This window comes from Schistosoma haematobium, chromosome ZW (assembly GCF_000699445.3).
Source record: "Schistosoma haematobium chromosome ZW, whole genome shotgun sequence".
Taxonomy (NCBI): domain Eukaryota; kingdom Metazoa; phylum Platyhelminthes; class Trematoda; order Strigeidida; family Schistosomatidae; genus Schistosoma; species Schistosoma haematobium.
The window spans coordinates 78380030-78405894 of NC_067195.1; the positions used below are offsets into that span (position 1 = coordinate 78380030).

Below are 25865 nucleotides of genomic sequence, written 5' to 3' on the forward strand. Positions count from 1 at the left end.
CGTCTTCACGTTTTCTATGGTGATCTAGATTCATGATCTCTACCACTGACATATTTAAATGGTAAGATTAAAAGTTTGACTATGTATAAGTCAAATAACCTTTTTCCTAACAATGAATTATGTTATCCTTTGAATATTACATAACACATTTGTTTGTTAGGAGTAAAAGCAAATTCTAACAAACAAATACATATAAATATTCAGACAACTATTTTTAAGAATCCCAACTATTTCAGTGATAATAGTTGATTAAAGTACAATTTTTATGCTTAGATATGAAATATTTGTCTGAAGTTTTGTTTAAAATAATAAATTTGTGAAATTAAGGCGGTTTTACCTTTTTGAAGAAAAAAAAATCGAATAATTATACTTCCAGATGATTGATCAATTTCATGTATGGTAAGTTCTTCTTTAGTGCCGATCGGATTCTATCGATCAAGTTACAATGTAGCTACTATTATCAGAAAGGGTTTTGTGGAGATTATGGTAATTTCAACAGTTGCGATCATGAGTCAATTGAAGCTAGATCACCATGGAAAACCTGGAAGCACTGGACAGAGGGCCGCTTCGTCTTATTGTGAGACTCCTCAGCAGTGCGCAGTAGCTACTACTACTAGTAGTCTAGATGACTCGATATACTTGTATCCACATAAGTAGTATATAACGGTAATCAGACATAGAATGTATTTCAGTAGAAGATCGATAAGGAAAGGACGGAAACGGAACGTAATTGGCATGAAGTGCATGAACAATAAAATCTGAGACAATGGATTGACTTCACTGGTTGAAATCATGAGTCAATCGAAGCTAGGCCACCATGGATAACCTGGAAGCACTGGGCGACCGTTTCGTCCCAGTATGGGGCTCCTCAGAAGCGCGCATCCACGATCCCGTACCCCGCGAGATTCGAACCCAGGACCTATCAGTCTCGCGCCAGGCGCCTAACCAACTAGACCACAGAATCTTCACAAAACCCATTCTCAAAATGGATTGATGTTTGCAACAGGAACAGTCAAGTTTGAGACGACGGATTGATATTTTGCAAATTAACTATTTACTATATAGTTCTCAAATTTTAGTGAGATGCCCTGTAATTTTGTGCTCAAATATATTAGATTATCCTCACTCGTGTTTTTGTTCACTACAACAGTAGTATCATCTATTAACACCTACTTAATTTGATCAAATTATCAGTATTCTTCCGATTTGTCTATCTTACTTAAAACAATCGTCGACTGGAAATTCTGAAACAGTAAAGCAACAACAAGAACAACAACACAATAATACATAAAAGAGAGTTTCTTTATTTTGATTTTTGTGTTCATTACAAAAAAAGCAAACAAAAAAACATTATTAAGAAAGGGAGAGAAACCAAGAGAAATGAAGCAGAAAACCAAGAAGAGAAAAGTAGTAATAATAATAATAACAACAACAACGGCAACATGTCTATTACTAATAATACTCTTAGTAATCATCATGAACTAACCAATATAATCTAACAAGACTTACATGAGGTGCTTATTTATTGTTGTTGTTGTTTGTTTGTTTTTCTCGTTTACTCAAAACAAAACAATATTTGTTACTGCCTATATTTTGTCTATGTGTTGCTTATAGTGAGAATATGAAGAAAAAAAAACAAGGAGAACAGAGATAAACAAACTGGCCAAATAAGTGGTTTATATATATATATTCTAGGATAGTAAAATGAAATGAAACAAGTACAAATTAAAAATGTCCCTGGACTGAAAAACTAATAATCTTGTCTTGTGGGTTTTCTTTTTTGTTTTTGTCTTTGTTTTTCTTTTATTTAAGAATCAACGAATACAAATATAGAGGGCGCAGTAAAAGTAAATGAAATAGACAAAATATAAATAAATCAAACAAGAATCTTCTTTAAAGAATTCAAACTCAAAGAGAAGTTGGTATGTAAAAAAAAAGGAATAAGAAGTAGGATAGAGGCGCTTCGAACAAAACGATGATGATAACAATAATACTACTAATAATAAGGATTATTATTATTAGGATGATCGAAGTCGGAAAATTAAGAAAAGAAGAACCGAGTTGTAACATTTAGAAAAGAAAAAAGAAGAGAGAAAGAATGACACTGAATCCGGTGTCAGGATAAGGATGAAGTGGGTAAAAAGTACATAAAACATGTATTCACTCGTTAATGTATATGCAAAAAAAAATTCATAAATAAAACCTGAGCACGGGATTGGATAGTTTATTGTATTGATTCTTTTTTTTCTCTTTTCTTTTTCTACAAGGAGTACGAATGGATAGGTAGGTTAATTTGTATCATCATCCATATAGGTTAGGAGATAGAAATCAATGTGAAAGAAGGAAGGAAGGAAGATCACTGTTTAGCTAATTCTTTCTACTGATTTTGGTTAGATTTGCTTAGTTTAAATGAAACATAAAAGATTCAATTTTGAGAAAAGACATAGAAACTAATGAATATGATATTTTTCTTCTTTAAAAAAAAGAACTTTTAAGCCAAATAAACATTGTCTAATATTCACAGACAGAATAAAATGGAAACGAATAGAAGTCAATAAAAAGAACAACAGATGAATGGGGCAGGAGAATAATAAAACGCAACCAAATAACTGTCAACACCCTAATTAGGTAGTATTTGTAGTAGTAATAGTCATAGTAGTAGTAGCGGTAGTAATAGTAGTAGTACTTTTTATATCAATAGTGGGTAATAATATTCACAAAAATTTATAAATATTGCCATGTTCAACAATGACAGACAATTCACGATATGATATACACATGAGCACATATACACATATGCATGCGCGTGTACAATACCATAACAGTAAACACATGTGGACATAAAGCACCTGATGTTGAGTTTGGCAAAGACAAAATTCGAATAATTTCTTGAATAAGAAGATGTGAATAGGCTAGATCATGTTGAAGATAGATGAATAATAATGATAACAAGAATACTCTTTGCCTATTTGTATTATGAAGTAAATTATACAAAAGTAATTTAGAAAAGTAACAACAACAGCAACAACATCGAGTAACTGGTGACAAAAACAAACCAATATAAACGACAAAGATGAAGTGAAATATATTTTACAATAACGACATTTACAGTTATTGTATTACCATAGAAAACCCTGAGAGAGAGAGAGAGAGAGAGAGAGAAAGAAACAGAAACAGTCATTACAAAGTAAAGCAATTGGAAAAAAAAGAATGAAAACGGTTGTTGTTTTTTTTCTTTCTATGTGTTTAACGCGTACCTGATCATCATACAAATACAGACATGAATAGACAGATGATACCTGAAGAGAATTTTTTTAAAAAAAAGATAACAAAGAACGTGGACTAGGTCAGTACTGTTGACACACACATACACACACAAACATACACACAAAGGGAGAGAGGTAAAAATAAAGAACGAGCACTAACAAGAAACCACATAGAGGAGATAAATTGGGAGGATTAAAAAGTGGCAAAGTATACATATTAAACAAGTGTTTATTTGTAATAAACAACAAATAGAAAATAAACACCGAGAAAATGACAAATTGACAACTGATTCATAGTAATACATACAAGAGAATCTCACTAAAAAGAACCGATCAATAGAAATTTAGTAGGTAAATAATAGAGGCGCTTTACTGTCAACAATCAATAATACGATAAAGAATATCTTAACAATGATATAAACAATAAATGTTATTAGTACAATGGTATCATTAATAATAATAATAATAGTAATGTTAATAGTAATAATAATAATAATAATGATATATCCCTGTGTTATTGAATCTACACTGGGTTTATCCTTTATAGTTCCATGCTTCAAGGACAAACAAAACAACCAAATGAATAAACAAACAATTAAGCAACAAACAAAAAATAAGATAAATAAAAAGTTTTGTTTTCTTTCATGAATGCAATAATAAATAAGAGGCACATAAATAAGATGGAAGAACATACAAAATGAAATTGATCATTTGCTTTGTACGATGGATTCTCTTTCGACAGACGATAATCTCCTGAGATGAATTATAATAATTAAAGGTAATAGACAAACCATTTGAGATACAACACACAATAACATATTCACAGAAATACTATTAGGGACAATTGTTTAATACTCTCTATCTATAGAAAAAACAAAGGACAATAATGACGATAGTTATAAATAATCCATTTGGCGCTTGAATTAAAAGAATAGGCAAGTGTCAATAAGTTAGAAATATGATAGAGATGGAAAAGAAAAAAGAAAGTCTAAGATCATTTTAAGAGAATAAAAATAGTATCAAAGATATATTGTTCCGACTAAAAGTCTTTGTGTGTGTGTATGTGTGCGCATATATATATATATATATATATATATATATATATATATATATATATATATGAAGACGTATACATCGGCGTGTACATTATGACAGATATTTGTCAGACTATCTATCTCTATCAATGTCCAACATTCATTTTATAAAAGATGATAAGATTGAATAGTAGAGTACAGTAACTGGAGGAAAACAAATAAATTGTGGCATCATATAAGATGACAATACAAAACATTAGGAGAAAAGTCTTTCTTTTTGTTAAAACAGGGAGAAATGAGAATGAATCAGATTTCTTTGACAACACTACATACATACATAAATATGTATACAACTGGTGAAAAAAGATAGAAAGAAATTATTAGTTTGAACTATGTTCTACTTTACCAATGAAAAGTAAAATAGATAACTGATCAAAATGAAACCATAAAAAGAGATTAATAGAAAGATAATATAAGATAAATATTGTAATTATACCAAACTGTTGACAGTATCCAACGCTGGACAAATGAACACACACACACACATACACAAGTTATCATAACTGAAAATTACCAATCCAAAGCATAAAGGGATTTTTAAATTGAAAAGGATAAATTGCCAGGAGTATAAACAATAAAAAGACAAACAAACAATATAACTTGACTTAAAAATAAACAATCGATATACATGTTAATATGGATCATAAATACTTTCTAAAATTTGTCCTGTGCGTTCATTTATGGAAAAGAGAAAAAAGAAAGAGTCCAATAGTAATAGAAAGGAACATACACACACACACACACAGAGAGAAACATCAATATGTAAAGCATTTCATTGAAGGAAAACAACAATGTCTACAAAGAAGAAAACAGGAGAAAAAATAGTTAGCAGAAGAAATGAAACTGATGATGATCATAGTAATAATAACAGTAACAATCATGTAAATTATATGTTGAACCCTTGATAGATATTGATACTTGATTTTCCCTGAGTTTAACAATAACAACAACAACAACAATGAAGATAAACGATTACCATCATATTCACTATATTTGTATAATTTGTTGTTGTATTTCTTTTGATGATTATGCTTATTACTTAATTATTCCAAGACGAACAAATCAAAATGAACCATTCTTTAAAGTATATACATCTAATTGTAGTTAGTGTACGTACTTACTCGTATGCTTTTGTTGTTTTGTTTGTTTGTTTGTATGTGTGTGTATTAAATTAAAGAAACAAATACAAAAAAAAGATCATTATTACTCTTCAGTTACCAATCCATAGGATCATTCATTGTTTAATCTATCAGTTTTGTTACAGAAAAATATAGTGATATAAAAGTGTTTAGAAAGGGTAAATAATAGTTCAAGATTAGACAAAAAAATTAGTTTGGTGAATGGTAAAACACAAATACATACATATATACGTAAATAAATGGGAAAATATGAATGAAACGGTTGCACATTGAGTAGTTAGGGTGTATATTAAACACATACACACACATAAATACATACATTCAAGTGTAAGTGTACATGAATATAAATGTAATAGAGTACAGAGTTATACACAATCAATAAAGGCGCTATAATTTAAGAATTTAAATGTAAATATTAAACAAATAACGTGCAAGATAACAGTAATAATAATAATAATAATAATAATAATAATAATAAAATACCATAATATAGATAGAAAATGTAAAGAAAGTAGATAGAAATTGAAAACAATCCCTATTGTCGTGTTACTACTCTATTACACATTGAAACAAAAGAAAAGAAAACTCTTTCATTAATTAATACAAATTAACAAACAGTAACCTGAATAAGGGTTAATAAGGGAGAAATAGAATGATTTAGAACTATACCAGTTTGTTTTGAAATTGTTGTTGTTACATATTCGTTCATTCAATCACTTACTCACTTAGTCACCCACCTATCCTACTCATACACATGAAATAACACACACCGGGACATACAAACTATTCATAATCGGGAATAATAGTTGTAGTACCAGTAATAGTAATAGAAGACAAAAACAAAATCAAATTAATAAATGTACAACAGATACTACTACTACTACTATTATTATTATTATTATTACTACTTCTAACTAAGATCATATTTTCATTTACCCGTAATAAACAATGTGTACATACATAGGATCAAGTGAATAATAGGTCAAAATAAACTGTAAATCATGTACACCTTTTAAAAAGATGAAGTTCCCAATGTGAAATTAACGTGACAATAATAAATACATTAATAATAATAATAGTAAAGTGAAGAAAAGAAATGCTTTTCATATCTATAGAGTACAGTTAATTATCGAATACATAGATGGATATTAAATAAAAGTTATTAGTTTTTTGTTTAACAGAAAATACACATATAAACATACAATGAAGCTGTGCAGTCATTCATTTCATAACATTTTCCATATGGAATTCAGGCGCTTTTCTTCAACAGTGATCATAAGAAATGATAAGAAGCAAACTAAAATCAATTCAATGTGTGCAAATAGACAACATGATCCGAAGACAATGATGATGATCATGATCATGATCATGATGATAATAATAATAATAATAATAGTAATACAATAGAAATATTCTGTAATCATGCTGTAGTTTAGTAGGTGAATATGAAGTATCATAGTATTATTAAGTAAGTAAACTGTAGGATTAATGTTTGCTTTTTATTCCACAATTCATTCAGTTATAAATGCCTCTTTCATGAGATTATATGTATTATATTTAAAATCTGCCTGTTCGCAATTATCGATTATCATCAGATGGATCATAATTAGTAGATTTAAGATCACGTTGTTCTTCTTCAGTTAATTGAAACATTTCAAGATATAATTGCGGAAATTCTAAATCTGGTCTATCTTGACGTAATTGAGCAATTACTTCATGATGTTCAATATTTAATTCTTCTAACATTGGGGAAATAAGTGATAATGCAGCACAACGTTCTTCTAATGAATATCCAACTAAACATAGAAAAAGAGACAGAAAAGCAGATAGATAATAGAACCAATGAAAAAGAAATCTATCGTTTAAATATTTCACTTAAAGATACAAGTTGAACGAGCAAATGCTACTATCTACATTGCTCTTTGTCATGGTTCTACCACGAATGTATGGATTAAACAATTAAACATAGAAACAATAACCATTTGAACAGTGATGAATTAATTCAATAGTGATCAATTAGTAATACAATGGATACAAAGTTGAAATCGGGGAGAAGTTACACAATCGATTAGTTATCACAATTAGTTACAAAAGAGTAAGGATAGGAATTAAACAGGTTTGATATTAAACAATTTGAAATATAAATGTTTGGTGTAATTCATGAAATGGAGGTAGGGAGAGATAGAGGTAGCTAAAACGGTATGATATTAAATGATAATTGCTCAATGCCGTGAATTATTCAAAATTAGAAAAGGAAATGGTTGGATACTGACCCAAAAGCCCAAAGGTTAAGTGCTTGGTTTGAAGCTTAAACTCCTTTAGGTGCATTTCTCAATGAGATCGTAGGAGCACACTAGTGAGAAACTCCATACTAAGATGAAACAAAAGTCTAGTACTTATTGGTCCTTAAAGGTTTTCTATTTAAAATCAGTTTATGATTTAATGTGGTGAACTTATTCCACTAATTATCAGAAATATAGCTACAAATCATTCTTGGACATTATAGTTGATACTTAGCCTAATTTCCTTTTCTATCTCATTATTATAGTTAGAAAACATACTGTTTTAAAAATATACAGCGTTATCTTTATACGAATTGTACATTCATCATCGATTTACCACTTAAGTTTACCTTTATCAAAAAATTATACAAGAAATATATAAAATATCGACTATAAAATATTAATAATGAATACGATACAATTTGTATCAGAAGGGGTTTTGTGGAAATCGTAGTAATTACAATAGTTGAGGTCATGAGTCAATTGAAGCTAGACCACCATGGAAAACCTGGAAGCACTAGATGGCCAGCAAATTCGTCCGATTGCGGGACTCCTCAGCAGTGCGCATCCACAATCCCGTCTCATCAGATTCGAACCCAGGATCCATCAGTATCGCGTGCTAGTGCTTAACCACTAAACCACTGAGCCGACCGGCATCCAACAGTGTTAGTGTATAAGTTCAACTAATCCACGAAATTGAGCGACACATCTACCATTGTCATCAGTGAGTTACTATCTCACAATAGGACAAAACGGCCGGCCAGTGTTTCCAGGTTTTCCATGGTGCTCTAGCTTCAATTGACTCATGATCTCAACTATTGAAACGATATAATTTGCTAATATTTATTCATGCAAAAGTCAACTGCACTACTTACCAGAAATAATATGTTCAGTAAGAGCTTGTCCAACTAAATTAAATAAATATGCTGGTGTCACAGGATCATCTAAACCTTGACGATCTATTTGATGTAAGATTAAAAGTTAAGAGAGAAAAGATGGTAATAAATTATGTACACGAATTATATAATAATTGAATAATTCCATGTTAAACGATCATTGTAAATTGATTCAAACACTACGATTTACAGTTTGTAATTGATAAAATTTATCTGAATGATGTAATAGTAGATTGTTGGGCGAGACTATAATTTATGGACGAACCAATCACGTATAAGATAACAGGTCTTGGATTTTGGCGCGAAATTCACTCATACATTTGGACAAATAGAGTTTTGGCATTATAACTGATGTCAGTTCCTGATGAAAACCCTGAACCTAATCCTTAACCTTAATCATCAACTATATATTATAATTATAATTCCTCATACAGGTTTATAACCCTCATTTGGTCCTGGCTATTAAGTGGACACTCTCATGGTCACTTTAGCGTCGCTCAAAGGTCGTCCATAAATTATATTCTCACCGATTGTTGCTATATAAGAGATATCTATTCGAATCATTCACTACTCAAATATTATCTGTCAAACTTTTTAGACCATATCGTCGTGGTAGTAACACTGAGTGAAACACTAATGAATGCAGCAAATATAGATTCCTTTAAAATGATACAAGAATATATTGATGACAAATTCTAATTAGAATGAAATATAGGTCAAGGAATTCCTATTGAATGGCCTTAACCACTAAAAAGAGAATTATGCCGTCATATCACATAATATATTTTTCAGGTTGTAATCAGGCTGTAATCTGTACTACACAAGATATTACGTAATTGATGATTAGTATGAAGAAATAAATTAATGAATATATATTTGTGTTATAATATTCCCTCTTAAGATACATTTCATGATTATACTGAATTGAAACTCTTCATTATTAAATGACAACAAATGAATTGGTATGATTTACTATGACAACGGAAAAAAAATCAAATTATATTATAAACGGATTGTCCCCACCAAAAATATCGATCATAGACATGGCAACTTGATGCCATTAGTTTCTTTTTTTTTTAATGATTAGATCTATCCAACATATATATATGTTACAAGACCAAGGATATAACATTTAACCCCAATTTATGTGTACAGAAGAAATTTCCTAACCCTCCTATCCCTTCCATGGCCAGTTATAACTTAACTAACGATTTTTCAAAATTCTATCTATTTTATTTTTATCATTAGCCTTATTTTCACATCTAGTATTTGTTTGTAATTTTCCGCCTCTTTCCGTTTGTATTCTTCACCCAGGTTTTCCATGGTGGTCTAGCTTCAAGTGGCTCATTATTTCAACCAGTGATAATCTAATTGAAAACAATATTGTTCGCTTACATGTTTTGTTGTTCTAATTTTCACAATGGGAATCTTTAATGATTAGTAATCCATGGAAAATGTGCTCATAGTTTCGTCAAATATTTAGACGATAGTATTAGTATACGGATAAGCTCAAAACAACTACAACATCATTTCAGTTAGTTTTAAGCCAATCAGAGAACACGGTAGTTTTTTTATGAATAAATAGTTGATGGAAAAAAAAAAGTAATATTGAAGGGTGTACACACCCGAGCTCTCAATTTTGGGGAAGCTGCTATAGTAAATTTTGGGGAAATGGCACTAAAAACCCGAAATTCCCCTTTAACCTTGGTCAAGGTCATTTGGCTTTGGGAGTTTTCCCAAAATTGGAAGCTCGGGCAGATTTTACATAATTAATTAATTGATTAATCTATTAATTCCTTCTATAGGTTAATAACAGTAAATTTGAAAAAAGAATAATGGATAAGTTGATTTTAACGGATATAGATTGTTCAGGTTCTCGAACACAAATAGACTTTTAGGAGTCTTTATACTGTTTAAAGTTATGGCTAAATGTCTGGGGGTTAGGACTGAGGGGTTTAGGTTAGGGTTTTTATCACCAACTGACATATGAATGAATGGACTGCGCTCAAATATATAAGAATCTCTTTGTGATTAGTTCATCCGTAGAGTGTAGCTCCATCAGGTGAAGGTTTGTTTCAGGATTAAAGATTCCATTTTAGGATTTAGGGACAGTGTCTAAAGAGACAGAATTAAAGATTTTATACATTTACCATTACAATAATTATTATTCGTTATTGTAAACGTTTTAAGTAATATATAAAGGTGAGAAACCTAATGTTCATGATCTTTCATTTTTGCGCAAAAACCTAGAAATCCAATTTTCAATTATGATTGGCTCATTCATCCTTATACTAAACTTTTATCAATCTTTATATGTAACGTAAATAAATAAGTAAATAACATGACCTTCGTTTTTATCCTTAATCCAGTCATTCTATTTCCATCGTCTACAACTATAAACACACATGTATACACTAATAGGATTTAATAAAACAACGTAAACAGTGTCTGATTTGCTTACTGACCTTGACCGAGAAAAATCCCAAACTGTTGTTGTGTACTGATAAATGAAAAAACCAATACAGATAGGACAAACAAAGGACAGATGAAATTGAGAGCAATGGAGAGTGTGAATATGTAAAATATAGAAAAAAAAACAGACGGCACAACAACAACAACAACAAAAACAACCGTAATGTAACACGTGCATAAACATAAATTCATAGTCAGTATTGACGTCAATTAGACTAAATCCATGTCAAGGTCCTTTTAGCAATGAAATAATACCAAACACATGAAAAATCTAGACGTCTGACCCCAATGAAAGCCATATTGTATTAGTTAACAGAATTAGAAAAAAATGAAAACAGATTTAACTGAATAAACTAATTTACAATTACTACATTCGAAGTTATTAAAAATATGATATGATATACACTTAGTTTTTGATTGCGATCATCAACCGATTGATGTTAGGTCACCGTTGGAAACCTGGAAGCACTTGACGGTCGTTTCATCCCATTTTAGGACTCCTCAGAGGTGCGCTTCCGCTCAGTGGTCCAGTCGGTTAAGTGTTCGCGCGCAAGACTGAAGGCCCTAACTTCGAATCCCGCGAGCGGGATCGTGGATGCGCACTGCTGAGGAGTCCCGAAATAGGACGAAACGGCTGTGAAGTACTTCCAGGTTTCCAACGGTGGTCTAACGCCAATCGGTTCATGATCTCAATCAAAAACTTGATAATCTCCACAACCCCTATATTGATGATATACATTTAGTGTTGGTGTTACATTTTGAAAATACATATATATTGTACGTAACAGGTTCAGTATAGTGAGTTATATATTGACTCAAATACCCATTGGAGTAAAAGAACTTTATTTAGATACATTCACATATATCGTATTCAAGATGCTCAACGATTTGTTATTCTTGTAGAAAGCAAGAATAAATATTTGAGCAGGATAATATGGATTCATTTTATTTCGTTTAGTTCTCGTCAGCTGCTTACATCCTGTGATATTTAAAAATCATAATTACAAAATGGATTTCAATTACTTACAGTGAAAGATTTTAGTTGGAAGGTACTTTGAAGACACATCAGTATAGTATAGCAAGGGTATAGAAAGGAATTGTACAACCGACAAACTGGAAGTAGAATTGATGGACGTGGAAAAATGCCTAAGAGAAAACTGCTATCCATAGAAATTTTATGACAAATATAAATAGTCTATAGAAAACAAGACGAGTGTGACTACAGTCAACAAAAAAATCAATATTTATAAATCTCAACTTGATAAGTGATGTCACAAGCCCAATCAACAGGAGGCTTAACACTGCATTAGTCAGAACGTACCCGGCAGCCAAACTATTAATACAATATAAAACAACATGTTCAATAACCCAGTCAAAGGTTGACAAACGCCCGTTTCATATTACCGCCAACTGTGGTTGTAAATTTACGAGTACCTGCCAAGGCAGTTACATTTGCAGAACAGAAAAGAAAACATTTCTTAAATTCTTTGAATATATTCCTAAACATCTCATGAATACAGGGCATAAGGTCGATGCCTTGGAATCTTTCAGGTTAATTAATAAGCAGTCAAACTCTAGTTTTCTGAAGTTTGCTAAAACCTGGTTTATGTGTTTTAAAAGAGATGGTTGTTAATCTTTCTTTACCTTGATGATAAATATTCCTTCATTAGATCACAATATATTGTTCGACTCTTTCCTTCAATTAATTACATTATTACGTCTTTTTATTTCCACTGTTTTCTAGATTAGTAATCTTATTTTAATTAACTGTGCTTTATTCATTTTATTCTTACTTAATATCAGCGTGTATTCATTACGTAACCAATGCCTCATTTGATGCTATACACTGTGTATATAAACTGAATGTTATAAATATCAGTATAGGGTAATAAATATTGTTAAGGTTTGATTGAGATAATGTACCGATCAATGTTAGGCCATCAATGAAAACTAGTGAATTTCAACTGTGTCGAATGTGAGACAGTTACCTACCGAAGACAATCGAAGATGGTCGCGCAACATAGTGGAATCGTTGAAGTTAGAAATTAAAACCGTTGGATACCGGCTTATTGATCTAGAGGTTAGGCGCTCGCACAAGACCAAAAGTTCAGGGTTCGAGTCCCGTATGTGGGATCGTAGATGCGCACCGTTGAGGAGTCCCATACTGGGACGAAACGGTCGTCCAGGGTTTCCAGGTTTTCAATAGTTATGTAACATTAATCGGTTCATGATCTTAATCAAAACTCAAATGAATAAGTTGGTGAACCATGTGTAGAAGGGCTTAAGATAGTGTGCATTCCTTATGAATCGGGATAATACAAGTCTTTAGTGCACATTTATTTACAGCGCCTCTGTATTACTGGTATCACTTTCTAATAAATAATATCATTATTTCAACATAAATATTTCTATTTATTTTATTAACTGTGACGAATTTAATAGGTGTATACCGGTAAAAATTTTCTATTTCTATTTATTAGTGATAGTAACAATTTACGATTAAGTAGTTATGTAAAATCACAAAAGAATAACTCCAAAGAGGTAAAATACGTCAGCACAGGACTTCCACACCTTAAGACTGTATTCAAATGATAATTAAACTATCTAACAGTTCTGTAATCAATCGGGGTTTAGTTTTCTAACTTATTGGATGAATAGGCAAAGATGGATAGTGGTTAGTAGTGGAATCCAGGACGCGCGTTTTGTCCTATTTGGGACTCGTCACCTCGATGTACTTGCATCTCAGAGTTGATGTTCACTCTGGGACTCGAACCCAGTACCATTCGCTTCAAACGCCACCGCTTTATCCACTCAGCTACTGAGTCCTGATAGCCACTTGCCTGTGCAATGGGGTGAATTTAAATTCACTTGGTATTGCTTTGCTTGAATCTTCCCATTGAGGTTTAAGACTGTAATTGATCCATCTGTTATTAGCATATGTACATTCTATGCGGGTTGCCTCAATATTTCCTTAATTCACAAGCTTTATAAGCAAATAGGATGAAACGCGTGTCCTGGATTCCACTGCTAGCCACTATCTATCTTTGCTTATAAAGCTTATGAATTAAGGCAATACTAACAGTATGCACATATGTCAATAACAGACTGATCAATTGTAGTCTTAATCTTCAATGGGAAGATTCAAGAAAAACAATACCAAGTGAACTATTGGATGAATAATTCAAAAATTGCTGGCTTTAATCTAATTCCAGTTCAACATTTTCTTGTATTACAGAGAATATGCATCAATGACTGATATTGTGATCGATATTTATTGAATGATAAGATCATCCTCCGTTCTAGGAAGATCTAGATATTTTTAGACCTTCATCATATGTAAAGTCATAGATGAGCACTACATTGAAGTGTGATTTAAACAAGGAGAAAACAATTATTAATCACTGTCTACTTTCTCAGTCGATATCAGTTTATGACGAAAACTCTTTTGCCCTTTCTACATATATATATAAATCATTGTCAAAAACAGAATATTAATCAATGTTACGCAATCGTTTATAATTAGATTCATTGTCTTGAGGAAACGTAACCACAGTATACGTCACAAGAAGAAAGACACACACAATAGAAATGAACTGCATATTTCATTTCTTAAAAGTAAGTGAAGATGCATGTATATATATATATATATATATATATATATATATATATATGGCATTCTTCCGTTTTCTTATTAAGGAAAAACGAATAATAATGGTTGAAACGTTGTTTTTTTTCTTTCCTTAAAACATGGAACATATTGATTTTAATTCATTTATACTGGTTATTTGAACTCTGTAGCTAAGTGGATAAAGCGATAATGTTTGAAGTGAAAGGTGTTGCATTCAACTTCCGGAGTCAATATCAACTGTAGGATGTAAATATATTCAGCCAATGAATCTCAAATAGAATGAAACTGACATTCTGGATTACATTGTCAACCACTATCCACCTCTCTACTTAAAATAGAATGTACTGACAAGTGCGATAGAAAGTGGAGTAGGTATTTATGTAGTAGTAGTAGTAGTAGTAGTGCTTGATAAGGACAAAATATCACATAAAATATAAGGTTATCAATCATCATACAAGCACCTATATGCATGTGAATGTACAGCACACAGGTCTTCTGTATCTATCAGTATGTGCTTTAGTAAATGTTCATATTAATAATACTGGGAATGAACAAAAACAAAATAAACGTACTAACTATTTATTTTCCTTATTCATTATCTCTTGTTACATAACTAGTAAAAATAACTGACATACAATGTACATAATTATATATAGTGACAATCGAATAGATGTCGATAGGTAGATATGAAGGTAGATGAATGAAGTGGTTCTAAGAAAGGCAATGGTTAATTATATTAACCAACAATGGTAAACAAAACAAGACATAAAATAGAACTAATGAAGGAGAAAAAGATTTAGAAATGGTAAGTACGAATAATGTTTACGCAAGTAGATTGTTTTTCTATAGAATATACAACAAAAATCTTTTAATTAATCAAAAAAAAAAAATTTAGGTGAAAGTAGGAGAAAGAGAGAGGGAGGGAGAAAGAGGCAATATCACTAGGAAGGATTAAAAGATAAACAGGTATGAGCAAAGGAAAAAGAAAAGGAATAATGTAAACCAGTAGAAAAAATAGTTGTCCCTTTTCAATTCAAAGAGAAACATTTTAATCAGCAAACATAGTGGAAAAAAGTATGGATAGCTAAGTAGAATATATTGACATTACACTGACCACTACTCAATGATTCATCATTTTTAAATGTCCCATAGTAGAGGTCATTCAGTGTCTGAATATCTCAGTGACAACATCTCAGACTGTGAAGCTGAATGATTTGGTTTCAAATACTATGAGAAGCATCAGTTCCTTCAAGATTATAGGCACATCCTTCTAGTGAGCGTTAACTAGAACGAACCCTATATGTAATGTTTCCTATGAACTTTAGAATTAGATCCATGACAGGTTACTTAGATAATATCAGTCCATATTAAGAAATACAAATAATAATGTCATGTTAAATCCATAAACTTATTAAAATCATATCAACCGAGTCTTGCATCTAGCAATCAGAGTAACTGGTGAATAGATAATATGGTACACTTCAATTGACGGTTAAATAGTTTATCATTATTAATTCACTATCGGGTATAGATTTGTGTAAATCACATTCTAAATGAGAGAACTAATGATACTACTCGATTACATAAACCGAAATAGACAGGATGAGATTCAAACATAGAACACAATGTCTAATATTAGAATCAGAAAGGGTTTTGTGGAGATTTTTAGTGCGCTTCCACAATCCCGCCCCCCGCGAGACTCGAACCCAGGACCTATCAGTCTCGCGCGCGAGCGCCTAACCATTAGACCACTGAGCCGACATCCAACGGTGTTAATGTCTGCTGAGGAGTCCCACAATAGGACGAAACGGCCGTTCAGTACTTTCAGGTTTTCTATGGTGGTCTAGCTTCAACTGACTCATGAATTCAACTAATTCAACTAATATTAGAACGCTTTAACAAATAAGCCACCTTACTAATAGTTTATATGAATACAGGCAAACAATGTATATAATAAAAAAAATCAAGTACATAAAATGGAAACATATTCAATAAGTACAATAAGCAATATTTATTTACCTTTAAATACTTCCTGAGCACACATAAGTGTTAATTCAATATTATCTAAATTTAATCGAGTAAGAAATTCACCTGAACGTATTAAATGACCAGATATTTTATGAAATGTTGGAAAATGACTAAGTATAATCGCATGTTCTTCAGGACTATAAAGAAAAGAAATTAAAATAACAAATTATGAAACATATTAATAATTGAAGGGGTTTTTGTGGATATTATAGTAATTTCAATAGTTGAGATCATGAGCTCATTGAAGCTAGATCATCATTTGAAACTTGGAAGTAATGGACGGCCGTTTCGTCCTGTTGTGAGATTCCTCAGTGGTGTGCATCCACGATTCCACCACGCGAGATTCGAACTCAGGACTTATCAGTCTCGCATGAGAATGCTTAATCTCCTGACCACTGAGCCGGCATCCAATGGTGTTAATGTCTAACTTCAACTAATCCACGAAATTGAGCGACATATCCATCATTCTCATCAGTGGGTTACTGTCCCACAACAGACCCGGTTGAAGTCCACTGGTCACTGTTTCTCACTAGAACTCCAGGATATTTTTTATTTTTTGAATGGTGTTTACTCATGCATTTACCCTTCTGATAATAAGGATTTAAACTTAATAGATTATTCAAGGTGCGACTATGCACATAAGTTATGTATACATACATATATGTATAGGAAGTATTGATTAAACTTCTGGGACAACTGCTTTACAAATTTGTACACATTGAAATGTATCTTTCCATTCTTGATTCATTTTATATGCGACATGGTGGAGATTTGTAACTCAGGTGAATGATTTTGGTGGAATTTTGTTCTCTAGGTTGAATATTTTGTTCATGGTGCTTTCATTGTTCTTCTGAACAACATCATCAGAACAAACTTCAAATAGATGCCCAATGTGTTTAGGAGTGTTAGGTCCCGATAAACATAATGAATGGTAACTTTGGGATCCTTTATTGGACCAATACTAAACATATATTTTTATCGTAGAATTCTTAAATAACTAATCTATTCATATTCATGTTCCTCTTATTATAAGCTTTATTTTGACCTATGAACTATTATTATACGTTTTACCATTCTTGGATTATGCCCTGTCTATTAGTCACTGCCTCCCACATTCACAGCCACATTTGGCCAAATTTTGTACAAATGTTATTTTCTATTTTTATGCTAAGTTGTGGTCTATTTGATTGGTATATAAACTCAGTATGTTTGAAATATAATGATTCATATTGCAGAGGCTGAGATTGGCGTTCTGGACTTAACTGGCTGGGCTGGGCGGAAAGCAGGGCCAATCAGAATTCTAGGCTGCTCACACGGGTTTGCGCGTCATTGATCCGATCGATAAGTCACTGCTCTCTAATCGCCGATCATAAGTTATAACAAAGAGGTTAGACAAAAAGTTTACAATGTATTGTAAAATTATTTATTCAACATTTAAGCGGAATTATCAAAGTGGTCAATATGATTTATTTTTCTTAAGAATAAGGGATGATCAGGTATGACATTTATGAATCAAGTACATTGCAAGATGATAAAAATATCGTATAATAGCAAAATTGACTGAAAAAAGACGTTTACAGATAAAGATGAGTGATAACAAATTGCTGGTGAACAACATAAGAATACACATACTATTTCTCTAAAGTATTTCGAATGGTTAAACAGTCTTTATCGTAGACAAATATATGCTAATTAATGACGAGGAAATTATGATCATTATTATTGCCATGTAATGTGTGCTTGTGAAGATATTCAGTTCTCGTTACTGCTCCAATAACTGAACAGAAACAGATAGAGCCGAAGGTCAAATCTTCGTCTCCAAAATTGAAAGTTGATTGTGTTACCAAATAAATCCACTGTATTATTTACAAAACTTTAACAAAAGCCCTTTAGGGTTACTGTAAGACCCAATTCCCTGTAAAAGAGGAGGGCTGAATAGAGTTTTAACCATACCCCGTAAAAAAAAAACCTCGCTTAGAAAACCCTGAACAATATAAACCGATTTGTCAATTTAAATTCTGCCTTGAGAGTTGAAAGGTCTTCATGATGAAATTCGAGATTCTTCGAAACCTGCTAGACCAATATATGTTTTGACAACTAGAGCAATTTAAGTCGATGACCTTTGTTCCAAGAAAGGTAACAGGTTTAATGAAGTACATAATTATTTACAAATAAATTATATGTGTATATTTATAGATATGTACAATTGACTAATCAATAAACTTACGTAAAATCGAAATAATTATACCGTGTTCGATCTTCATTCACATAATCTCGGCTAAGTTCCAATAACATAATCGGATACATAGCACTTCGAACAAGTTGACGTTGATCACTAATTTTTAAGTAACAAAACCCTACAATAAGTAATTGAAAAAAAACACATTAACGGCAACAATGTAGAGTTATCAGCATGGTAGTAATAATAATAATAATAATTCAATCGATTCATAATGAAGTAGTTTGAAACGAAACTTATTTAAACTACAATAAAATGATCTAGGAATTGAATGGTCAAAAAAGGAAAACCGCCTGCTTGAATATCTGGACTATCTATTTCTGTCATCTAGATACTTCAAAAAGTTATCCGGAGTATTTTTAATTATTTTGTTTTAACACCTCGTTATGTCTATTATTCGCATAACCTATTCAGGAGCGTTTATGAAAAGTTTTAAGCCTTTCACTATACGAATTACAAAAAAAGTACAAGCAGAGATAGAGACGTTGGTACAAAGAGGCACCAAATATGTATGCGCTATACAAATCATTTGATTTGTGTGAGAGTTGGGATACTGTCCGGATGCGCGAATTGAAGCAGATGGTTTTCCTAGGAAACCACTTCCCTCAAGATCTATCAAGTAATAGAGAAAGCCAACTTGTTGAAATACTTTGTACTGAGAATTTTATATTGTAGCAAAAATATAATATTGAATAAAGCCATTAATAATAATAATAATATACTTCAGCATAATCATGGTTGGATTTCCGCTTAGAATAATTAATATATTGTGGAAGCGATCTAGGTTATTCTAATGCCCCAAATGCCCTGGTACGTCTGAGAGTGAGGAGAGTCAGCTCTTCCTCTCCAAATGCTCTCACATGGCCACGTGCATACAACCACTGCCACGGACGTCCTACTCACTGCCTTTTCGTGGCACCACTGTTGTTTACGAAATTGGGAGGATGAAAAGCGAATGACCGGCGCTTTAACCGGGTTGGTGGACATGGAGAGTTCACCTAGGGGAGTTGGAAAACCCTCATTCCAAACCAATGGTGCAAATGGACACCAGTATACTGAAGGAACAAATGGCGTATGAACCAATAATTGGTCACCGGCTACCGTGGGATTGCATCTCCTCACGATGCTCCACTGCCTTGTGGATCAGACCTTCAGGTCGAAGGCTCCGGGCGTGGCCCCCTAAGAAAACCACCTTCTTCGGCTTGGGCACCCGGTCAGTATCACAGTCCTCACACAAATCAAATGAGATTTGCGTGGTGCATATGTATCTGGTGCTCCATTGTACCAGTATTTATGTGTTCAAGTAAATAATAATAATAATAATGATAATAAAAGATTATTTTAATACGAAAGAAGTCTAATGTGAACTTGACTTCATGCCACTTAACACACCCATGTACACTCCTACAACAATAATGAACGATGATGAAATCCAAAAAGAGGTTAGTAGAAATAAGGAAGAAAATTGATATTTATCACAAATATATATATATAGTAACCAGGACATGACCTTAGGGTATACAGAGAATTATTAAGCTAAAATTATCTATATCCGATAAGATAAGAGAATAAAAACCAAAAGAAAATATTCAATTATTTAAAAAAGAGAATATTCATGGCTATCTGTACAGGTAAGAACTTAATAATAACATTTCACAAAACTAAATCATTTGGAAGTCTTCTGAATAAATTTAAATAAAACACCATCAAAAGTAGTATTACATAAAAGAAATTATCAGAAGGGGTTTTGTAGAGATTTTAGAAATTTTCACTGATTAAAATCATGAGTCAATTGAAGCTAGACCAGTGGAGTTCAACCAGGTCTGTTGTGAGATATCAGCTCACTGATGACAATAGTATACGGTGGCGCAACTTCGTGGATTGGTTGAAGCTAGGTATTAACACCGTTGGTGGTCTAGTTGGTTAAGCGCCTGGCTCGAGACTGATAGGTCTTGTGTTAGAATCTCGCGGGGTGCGGGGTCGTGGATGCGCACTGCTGAGGAGTCCCATTCTAGGACGAAACGGCCGTCCAGTGCTTCCAGGTTTTCCATAGTGATCTAGGTTCAATTAAATCATGATTTCAATAAAAGAAATTGTACAAAATATACATCGATTTTTTTCCGGTAATGAAGTACAGATTTGAATTTTAGGGTAAGTAAATTAAAAAAACCTCATGGACATTGAAGTATCAACAAGAAGCATATGGATATAGTGTTTCATAATAGGATAATTAAGTAGTATATTATTAATTGTTTTATTCAATAATCTTTTGTATGCTTGAAGAATTTGTTTTATTTTAGCCAATGAGATTTGTACCTTCAACTGTGCAAACTATTTTTCCAAATTAGTGTAGTGAACGAGAATATAGGTGTGTGTGGGGGGGGAGGAAACCTATTTATTGTTTATTGCAAACTCCCACAATGTCTTTGTAAAATTTGAAAAAAAATCATACATCATAGTGTGTACGCTACTTATACTGACAGGCATAAGTAGTACATAACATTACTCGGAAGTGGAATGCCTACCAAAAGAAGATTGAATTAAAGAGAATAGGAAGAGATACTGAGAGCAATTGAAATAACAACAGTGTTAAAACAATGATGGAGTATGTAAAGAATAACTGATGGAAGATGTCAAACTAATGTATTTAATGTATGATTTTTATATTTTACAAAGGTACTGTGGAAGTTTGCAATAAACGATAAATTAGTTCCTACTACCTGAGTTCTCGTTCACTACACTAGTTGTTCTATTTTCATCGTATAATATTTGTGTTAAGTATTGTATTTTCTCTTTTTTTTTGGTATTTCTCTTTACCAGTATAGATTATATAATGTACTTGTATTGCACCCTGACTTGAACAATAAAGCAATAACAAAATTGGCAGTAAAGTGAATGATTCATGTTTGATAAAATCAACACTTGTTAATGTAATCCTAGCGGTGCTTAATCAATACAGTATAATCTTACTTTCGATAGTTGAAAGAAAGGTATAGTAGAAAATAATGTAGAAGAGTAGGGAATATGCAAGGATTTACAAATTTGAACAGTAATTGTTGAGGTGGTGAAGAACATTTATAGCTCAAGTGAATGATTTTGATGGAGTTTTGTTCTTTCAGATCAGAGAACAAAACTCCAAATGTTGTTAAGTAAAAGCATAGGATTATCAACTGGAAATAAATCTAATGTAATAAAATCATCAATTTGAAATGATGGAGAAAATCTATAGCTCAAATGAATGTTTTAGTAGAGTTGAGTTCTCCAAGTTCGATGGTTTAATGAAAGAGCTTTCATTGGTCGTGTTAAACAACATATTCAGTATCTATTTCATGTAAAGTTCAGTCAGTCAGTATCAACATAGAAGTTCGTACGTAAGTACATCAGTTCGAGTTTCCATATCACATTAGCACAGAGATGCAGTTGTCGACTCAAATTCCGTAGTGGTAGCGGTAGTAAAAGTATAAGCAGCAATCGGAAACATTAGGGGTTGAAGATGTTATTCAAGGAGTATAATTCAGTGAAATATATTTGAAATGAGAAAAAAAGGAGCATAAAGAATTCAGAAGATTAGAATTTAGGAGAACACAAAGAATGGATGCACCTGCGCCATTGCAAACAATTTTGAGCCATGTCATTTGAAGTCTCTAACCATCGATTTCTATCGTCTCGCGGATCCTAACCATGTAGTCTACACCTACCAACGTGGCTCAGTCCACTTGTTAGTGACTTCATGGATTTGTGAAATGTTTTGGCCGCATAAGATAACTTATGAAGCTCACTTCTACACAAAGTAGGAGTTTAAGGTATTATTCAGAATGACAATAAAAGTTTAACTTAACACTAAAAAGAATTGATTGAAAGGACATTCAAAGTATACGTTTAGTTTAATGTACGCTAACAGATTACATACTTCATAATAGTTTTTGTTTTGTTTTAAATGAAGAAGTAACAGTCTCATAATAAGAGATAATATGTGTGTGTATGAACTCCGCCTGGAGCTCCTTTAGGGCTACTGCCGGTCCCAAGCCCGGATAAAGGAGGAGGGTTGGGCATGGAGTTAGCGACCCCATCCCGTAGAAAACTAACTCGCTAAAAAGAAACGCTAACCAGAAAAGATCATTGAAACCATGTGTGTGTGTGTACAGTGTAGACTTTTGGTGATGATTAAGCTAATCATCAGTTATCATTGAGAAGAATATATAACAATTCTGAAATGATGAAAAAACAAATTCCGAAAAATTTATCTTTAAAAGAAATGTTGTATTATTATTATAACTATTTTGTCGCTATTGTTATACAGTTGCTTTATTGTTAAAAGTGAATCCAGGAAACAGGGAAAAAAACAAAAGGTGTACCGGTAAAGTACATTTGATCTAGTTTGACAGATAGCGCCTAATCTATATTTCTCTTTTTCTTTTTTAAAACAAAAATAAGGGATAACATTAGATCTTTATACAATTGCATTACTTGATAAATTCAAAAGAAAGAAAGAAAAAAATAGTCAGTCAGTTAGTCATACATAAAACAATGTAGAACATAACAATGATAACATAGACCATTTAAAAATGTTTACCACAATTTAAAATGAAACACATAGAGATAGTGATAAGTAACATAATGAATAGAACTATATATGATAAAGGATGAATAGTATAATCTATAATAATTATTCTAAACTAATCAACCTACCACTTTTCAGTGTTAATGTCAGTCAGTCAGTTACAACGTATCACCAGGCACATATATGCATCGGTCCAAGTTGCCATACCTCATTAACACAACAAGATGAATACCGGATTCATAAAAGTAGTTAATTCAGAGGTGGTAATATATAAAAGAAAGATTGTGTATAAGGATATAGTACAGGAAGAAAGAATGAGTTCGTAGAAAGAAAGATATGAAGTGATTTTAATCTCTTCGTTTAAGGGAAGACAGAGAGTGTATACACCGACGCCACTGTGATCGATTCTGAGTCATGTCACGAAGAGTCTCCAACCATTGGTTACCATAGTCACGCGGACCCCAATCAAGTGGTCTGCATCTACCAACATGGCTCAGACTAGAAGTTAGTGACTTCAATCACTGATGCCAGTGTAAATGTTCATAATAGAATTCGAATTCAGATAATAAACAAAATAGACAGTGATAGAAAAATAAGTAAAATAGAAATATTTAGCTAAGAATAATATATACAAATCATTAAACATTTATATATATGTCAGTAAATAATGTATTTTAACTAACTAAACAAACAACTAGTCATATTATAATCAATAAAGACCAGTGACTTTCAATCAATAGGAAACAGGTATTCATGCCCCATTTCATCTACTTTCGTTTAAGCATTCAGATGTAATGTAGTGTCATTATACCTCATACAAACAATATAGCTCAAGTTAATGTGACATTTATCTAGGTATTTGGTGATGATTCAGGTCTATGGATTAAGTTGAACAAATCTCTGAGTAACTAGACATCAAGTGCATTGTGTTGAAACTTAAGGTAGTTGAAAATAGTTAACAGAAAGCTCTGAACCTATTTTTCGTACTATTTGGCACTTATCGCTAAATTGAATCCACTAGGAAAAATCAACACCCTTAAGATTACAGATATGTCTTGCTGGGAGGTATTAACTATCATGAAACCAAAGTCCAGAGCTTTCTATAAGCTTCCGATCACTTAACAATAAAACTAAAGATCAAGTACATAAAACCTACACTTGGTAAGTGAATCACTTCAAAGTTACTCAATATCGAAATAAAATGAGTCGTAATGCACCACTTTCATTTCTGTAAGTGTGCTTTTGTTGCTTATAAATCAAAAGTAAATTATGAAAACATCAATGAATTAATTTAATAGTAGTGAATCTTGACAAAATCTTATCATATTGCAAAAAATCGCTAATCATTTCTAATGTCTCAGTAAATATATTCAATACGGTAATTAATTTACAAAAAAAGCAACTTAATCCTAAGTAGGTTAGATGGGTTTCGGACCTATGAAGCAGAAGAACGATCTCTTTTCTTCACTCTCTCGCTATATATATCATGAAGTTTTGTGGAGTCCTGAACCGTCTGTAATAATAATGATAATAATAAAAGTTTCAAGCGTTAGTATACAGATTCATACCTTACTGCATCCATTTCGATTTAACAACTCGAAAATCAGATAATGTCATTCACACATATTGTGCAATTATTCAGTCAATTATTAGAATATATGCATCCTGTGCGGATTGCTTTGATGTTGCCAGTAAATCACAAGTATTATAGGCAACGATGGATGGATTAAACTTCATCTCATTGCACAAGCTAGTGGTTGTTAAGACTCAGTAAATAAGTGGATAATGAGATGGTATTTGAGACAATCGGCACTGAGTTCGAGTCCCAGAATGAACATTAAATCTGGAGTGCAAATGAATCTAGCTGACAAGTCCCAAATAAGATAAGACACTCGTCCTGGATTCCATTGCTAGCTACCATCCATCGTTGCTTAACAATGAACCGATTATTACCACTAATCATTTTTTTGTACTTCAACTTTTCACTCGCCCCCAAATGCCCTGGTATGGCCAAGAGTGAGGTGGGCCCGCCCTCCCTCTTGAAATGCTCTCACACGGCCGCGCGTATACAGCCTCTGCCAGAGAAGTCCTACTCACTGCCTTCTCGTGGCATTACTGTTGTTCACGAAAACAGGAGGACGAAAACCGAATATCCGGCGCTTTAACCGGATTCCAAACCAATGGTGCATATGGACTCTAGTATCCCGAAGGAACAAATGGTGTATGAACCAATCGTTGGTCACCGGCTACCATGGGAGTG

The 25865-nt window shown here is 32.4% G+C and overlaps 1 protein-coding gene across 1 annotated transcript in view; it reads right to left on the reverse strand.

Annotated features, from left to right (window-relative positions):
- Nucleotides 1–778: 778 nt before the first annotated feature.
- The window catches only part of MS3_00001276 (uncharacterized protein), a 111464-nt gene continuing 86377 nt past the window's right edge, over nucleotides 779–25865 (reverse strand). The window contains exons 10-13 of the mRNA XM_051208740.1: nucleotides 19033–19162; nucleotides 16797–16942; nucleotides 8657–8740; nucleotides 779–7295 (exon numbers count right to left, since the gene is read on the reverse strand). Of these exons, the coding sequence (XP_051072558.1) occupies nucleotides 7078–7295; nucleotides 8657–8740; nucleotides 16797–16942; nucleotides 19033–19162 (578 nt within the window). The 3' untranslated portion in view covers nucleotides 779–7077. The remainder of the gene's footprint in view (nucleotides 7296–8656; nucleotides 8741–16796; nucleotides 16943–19032; nucleotides 19163–25865) is intronic.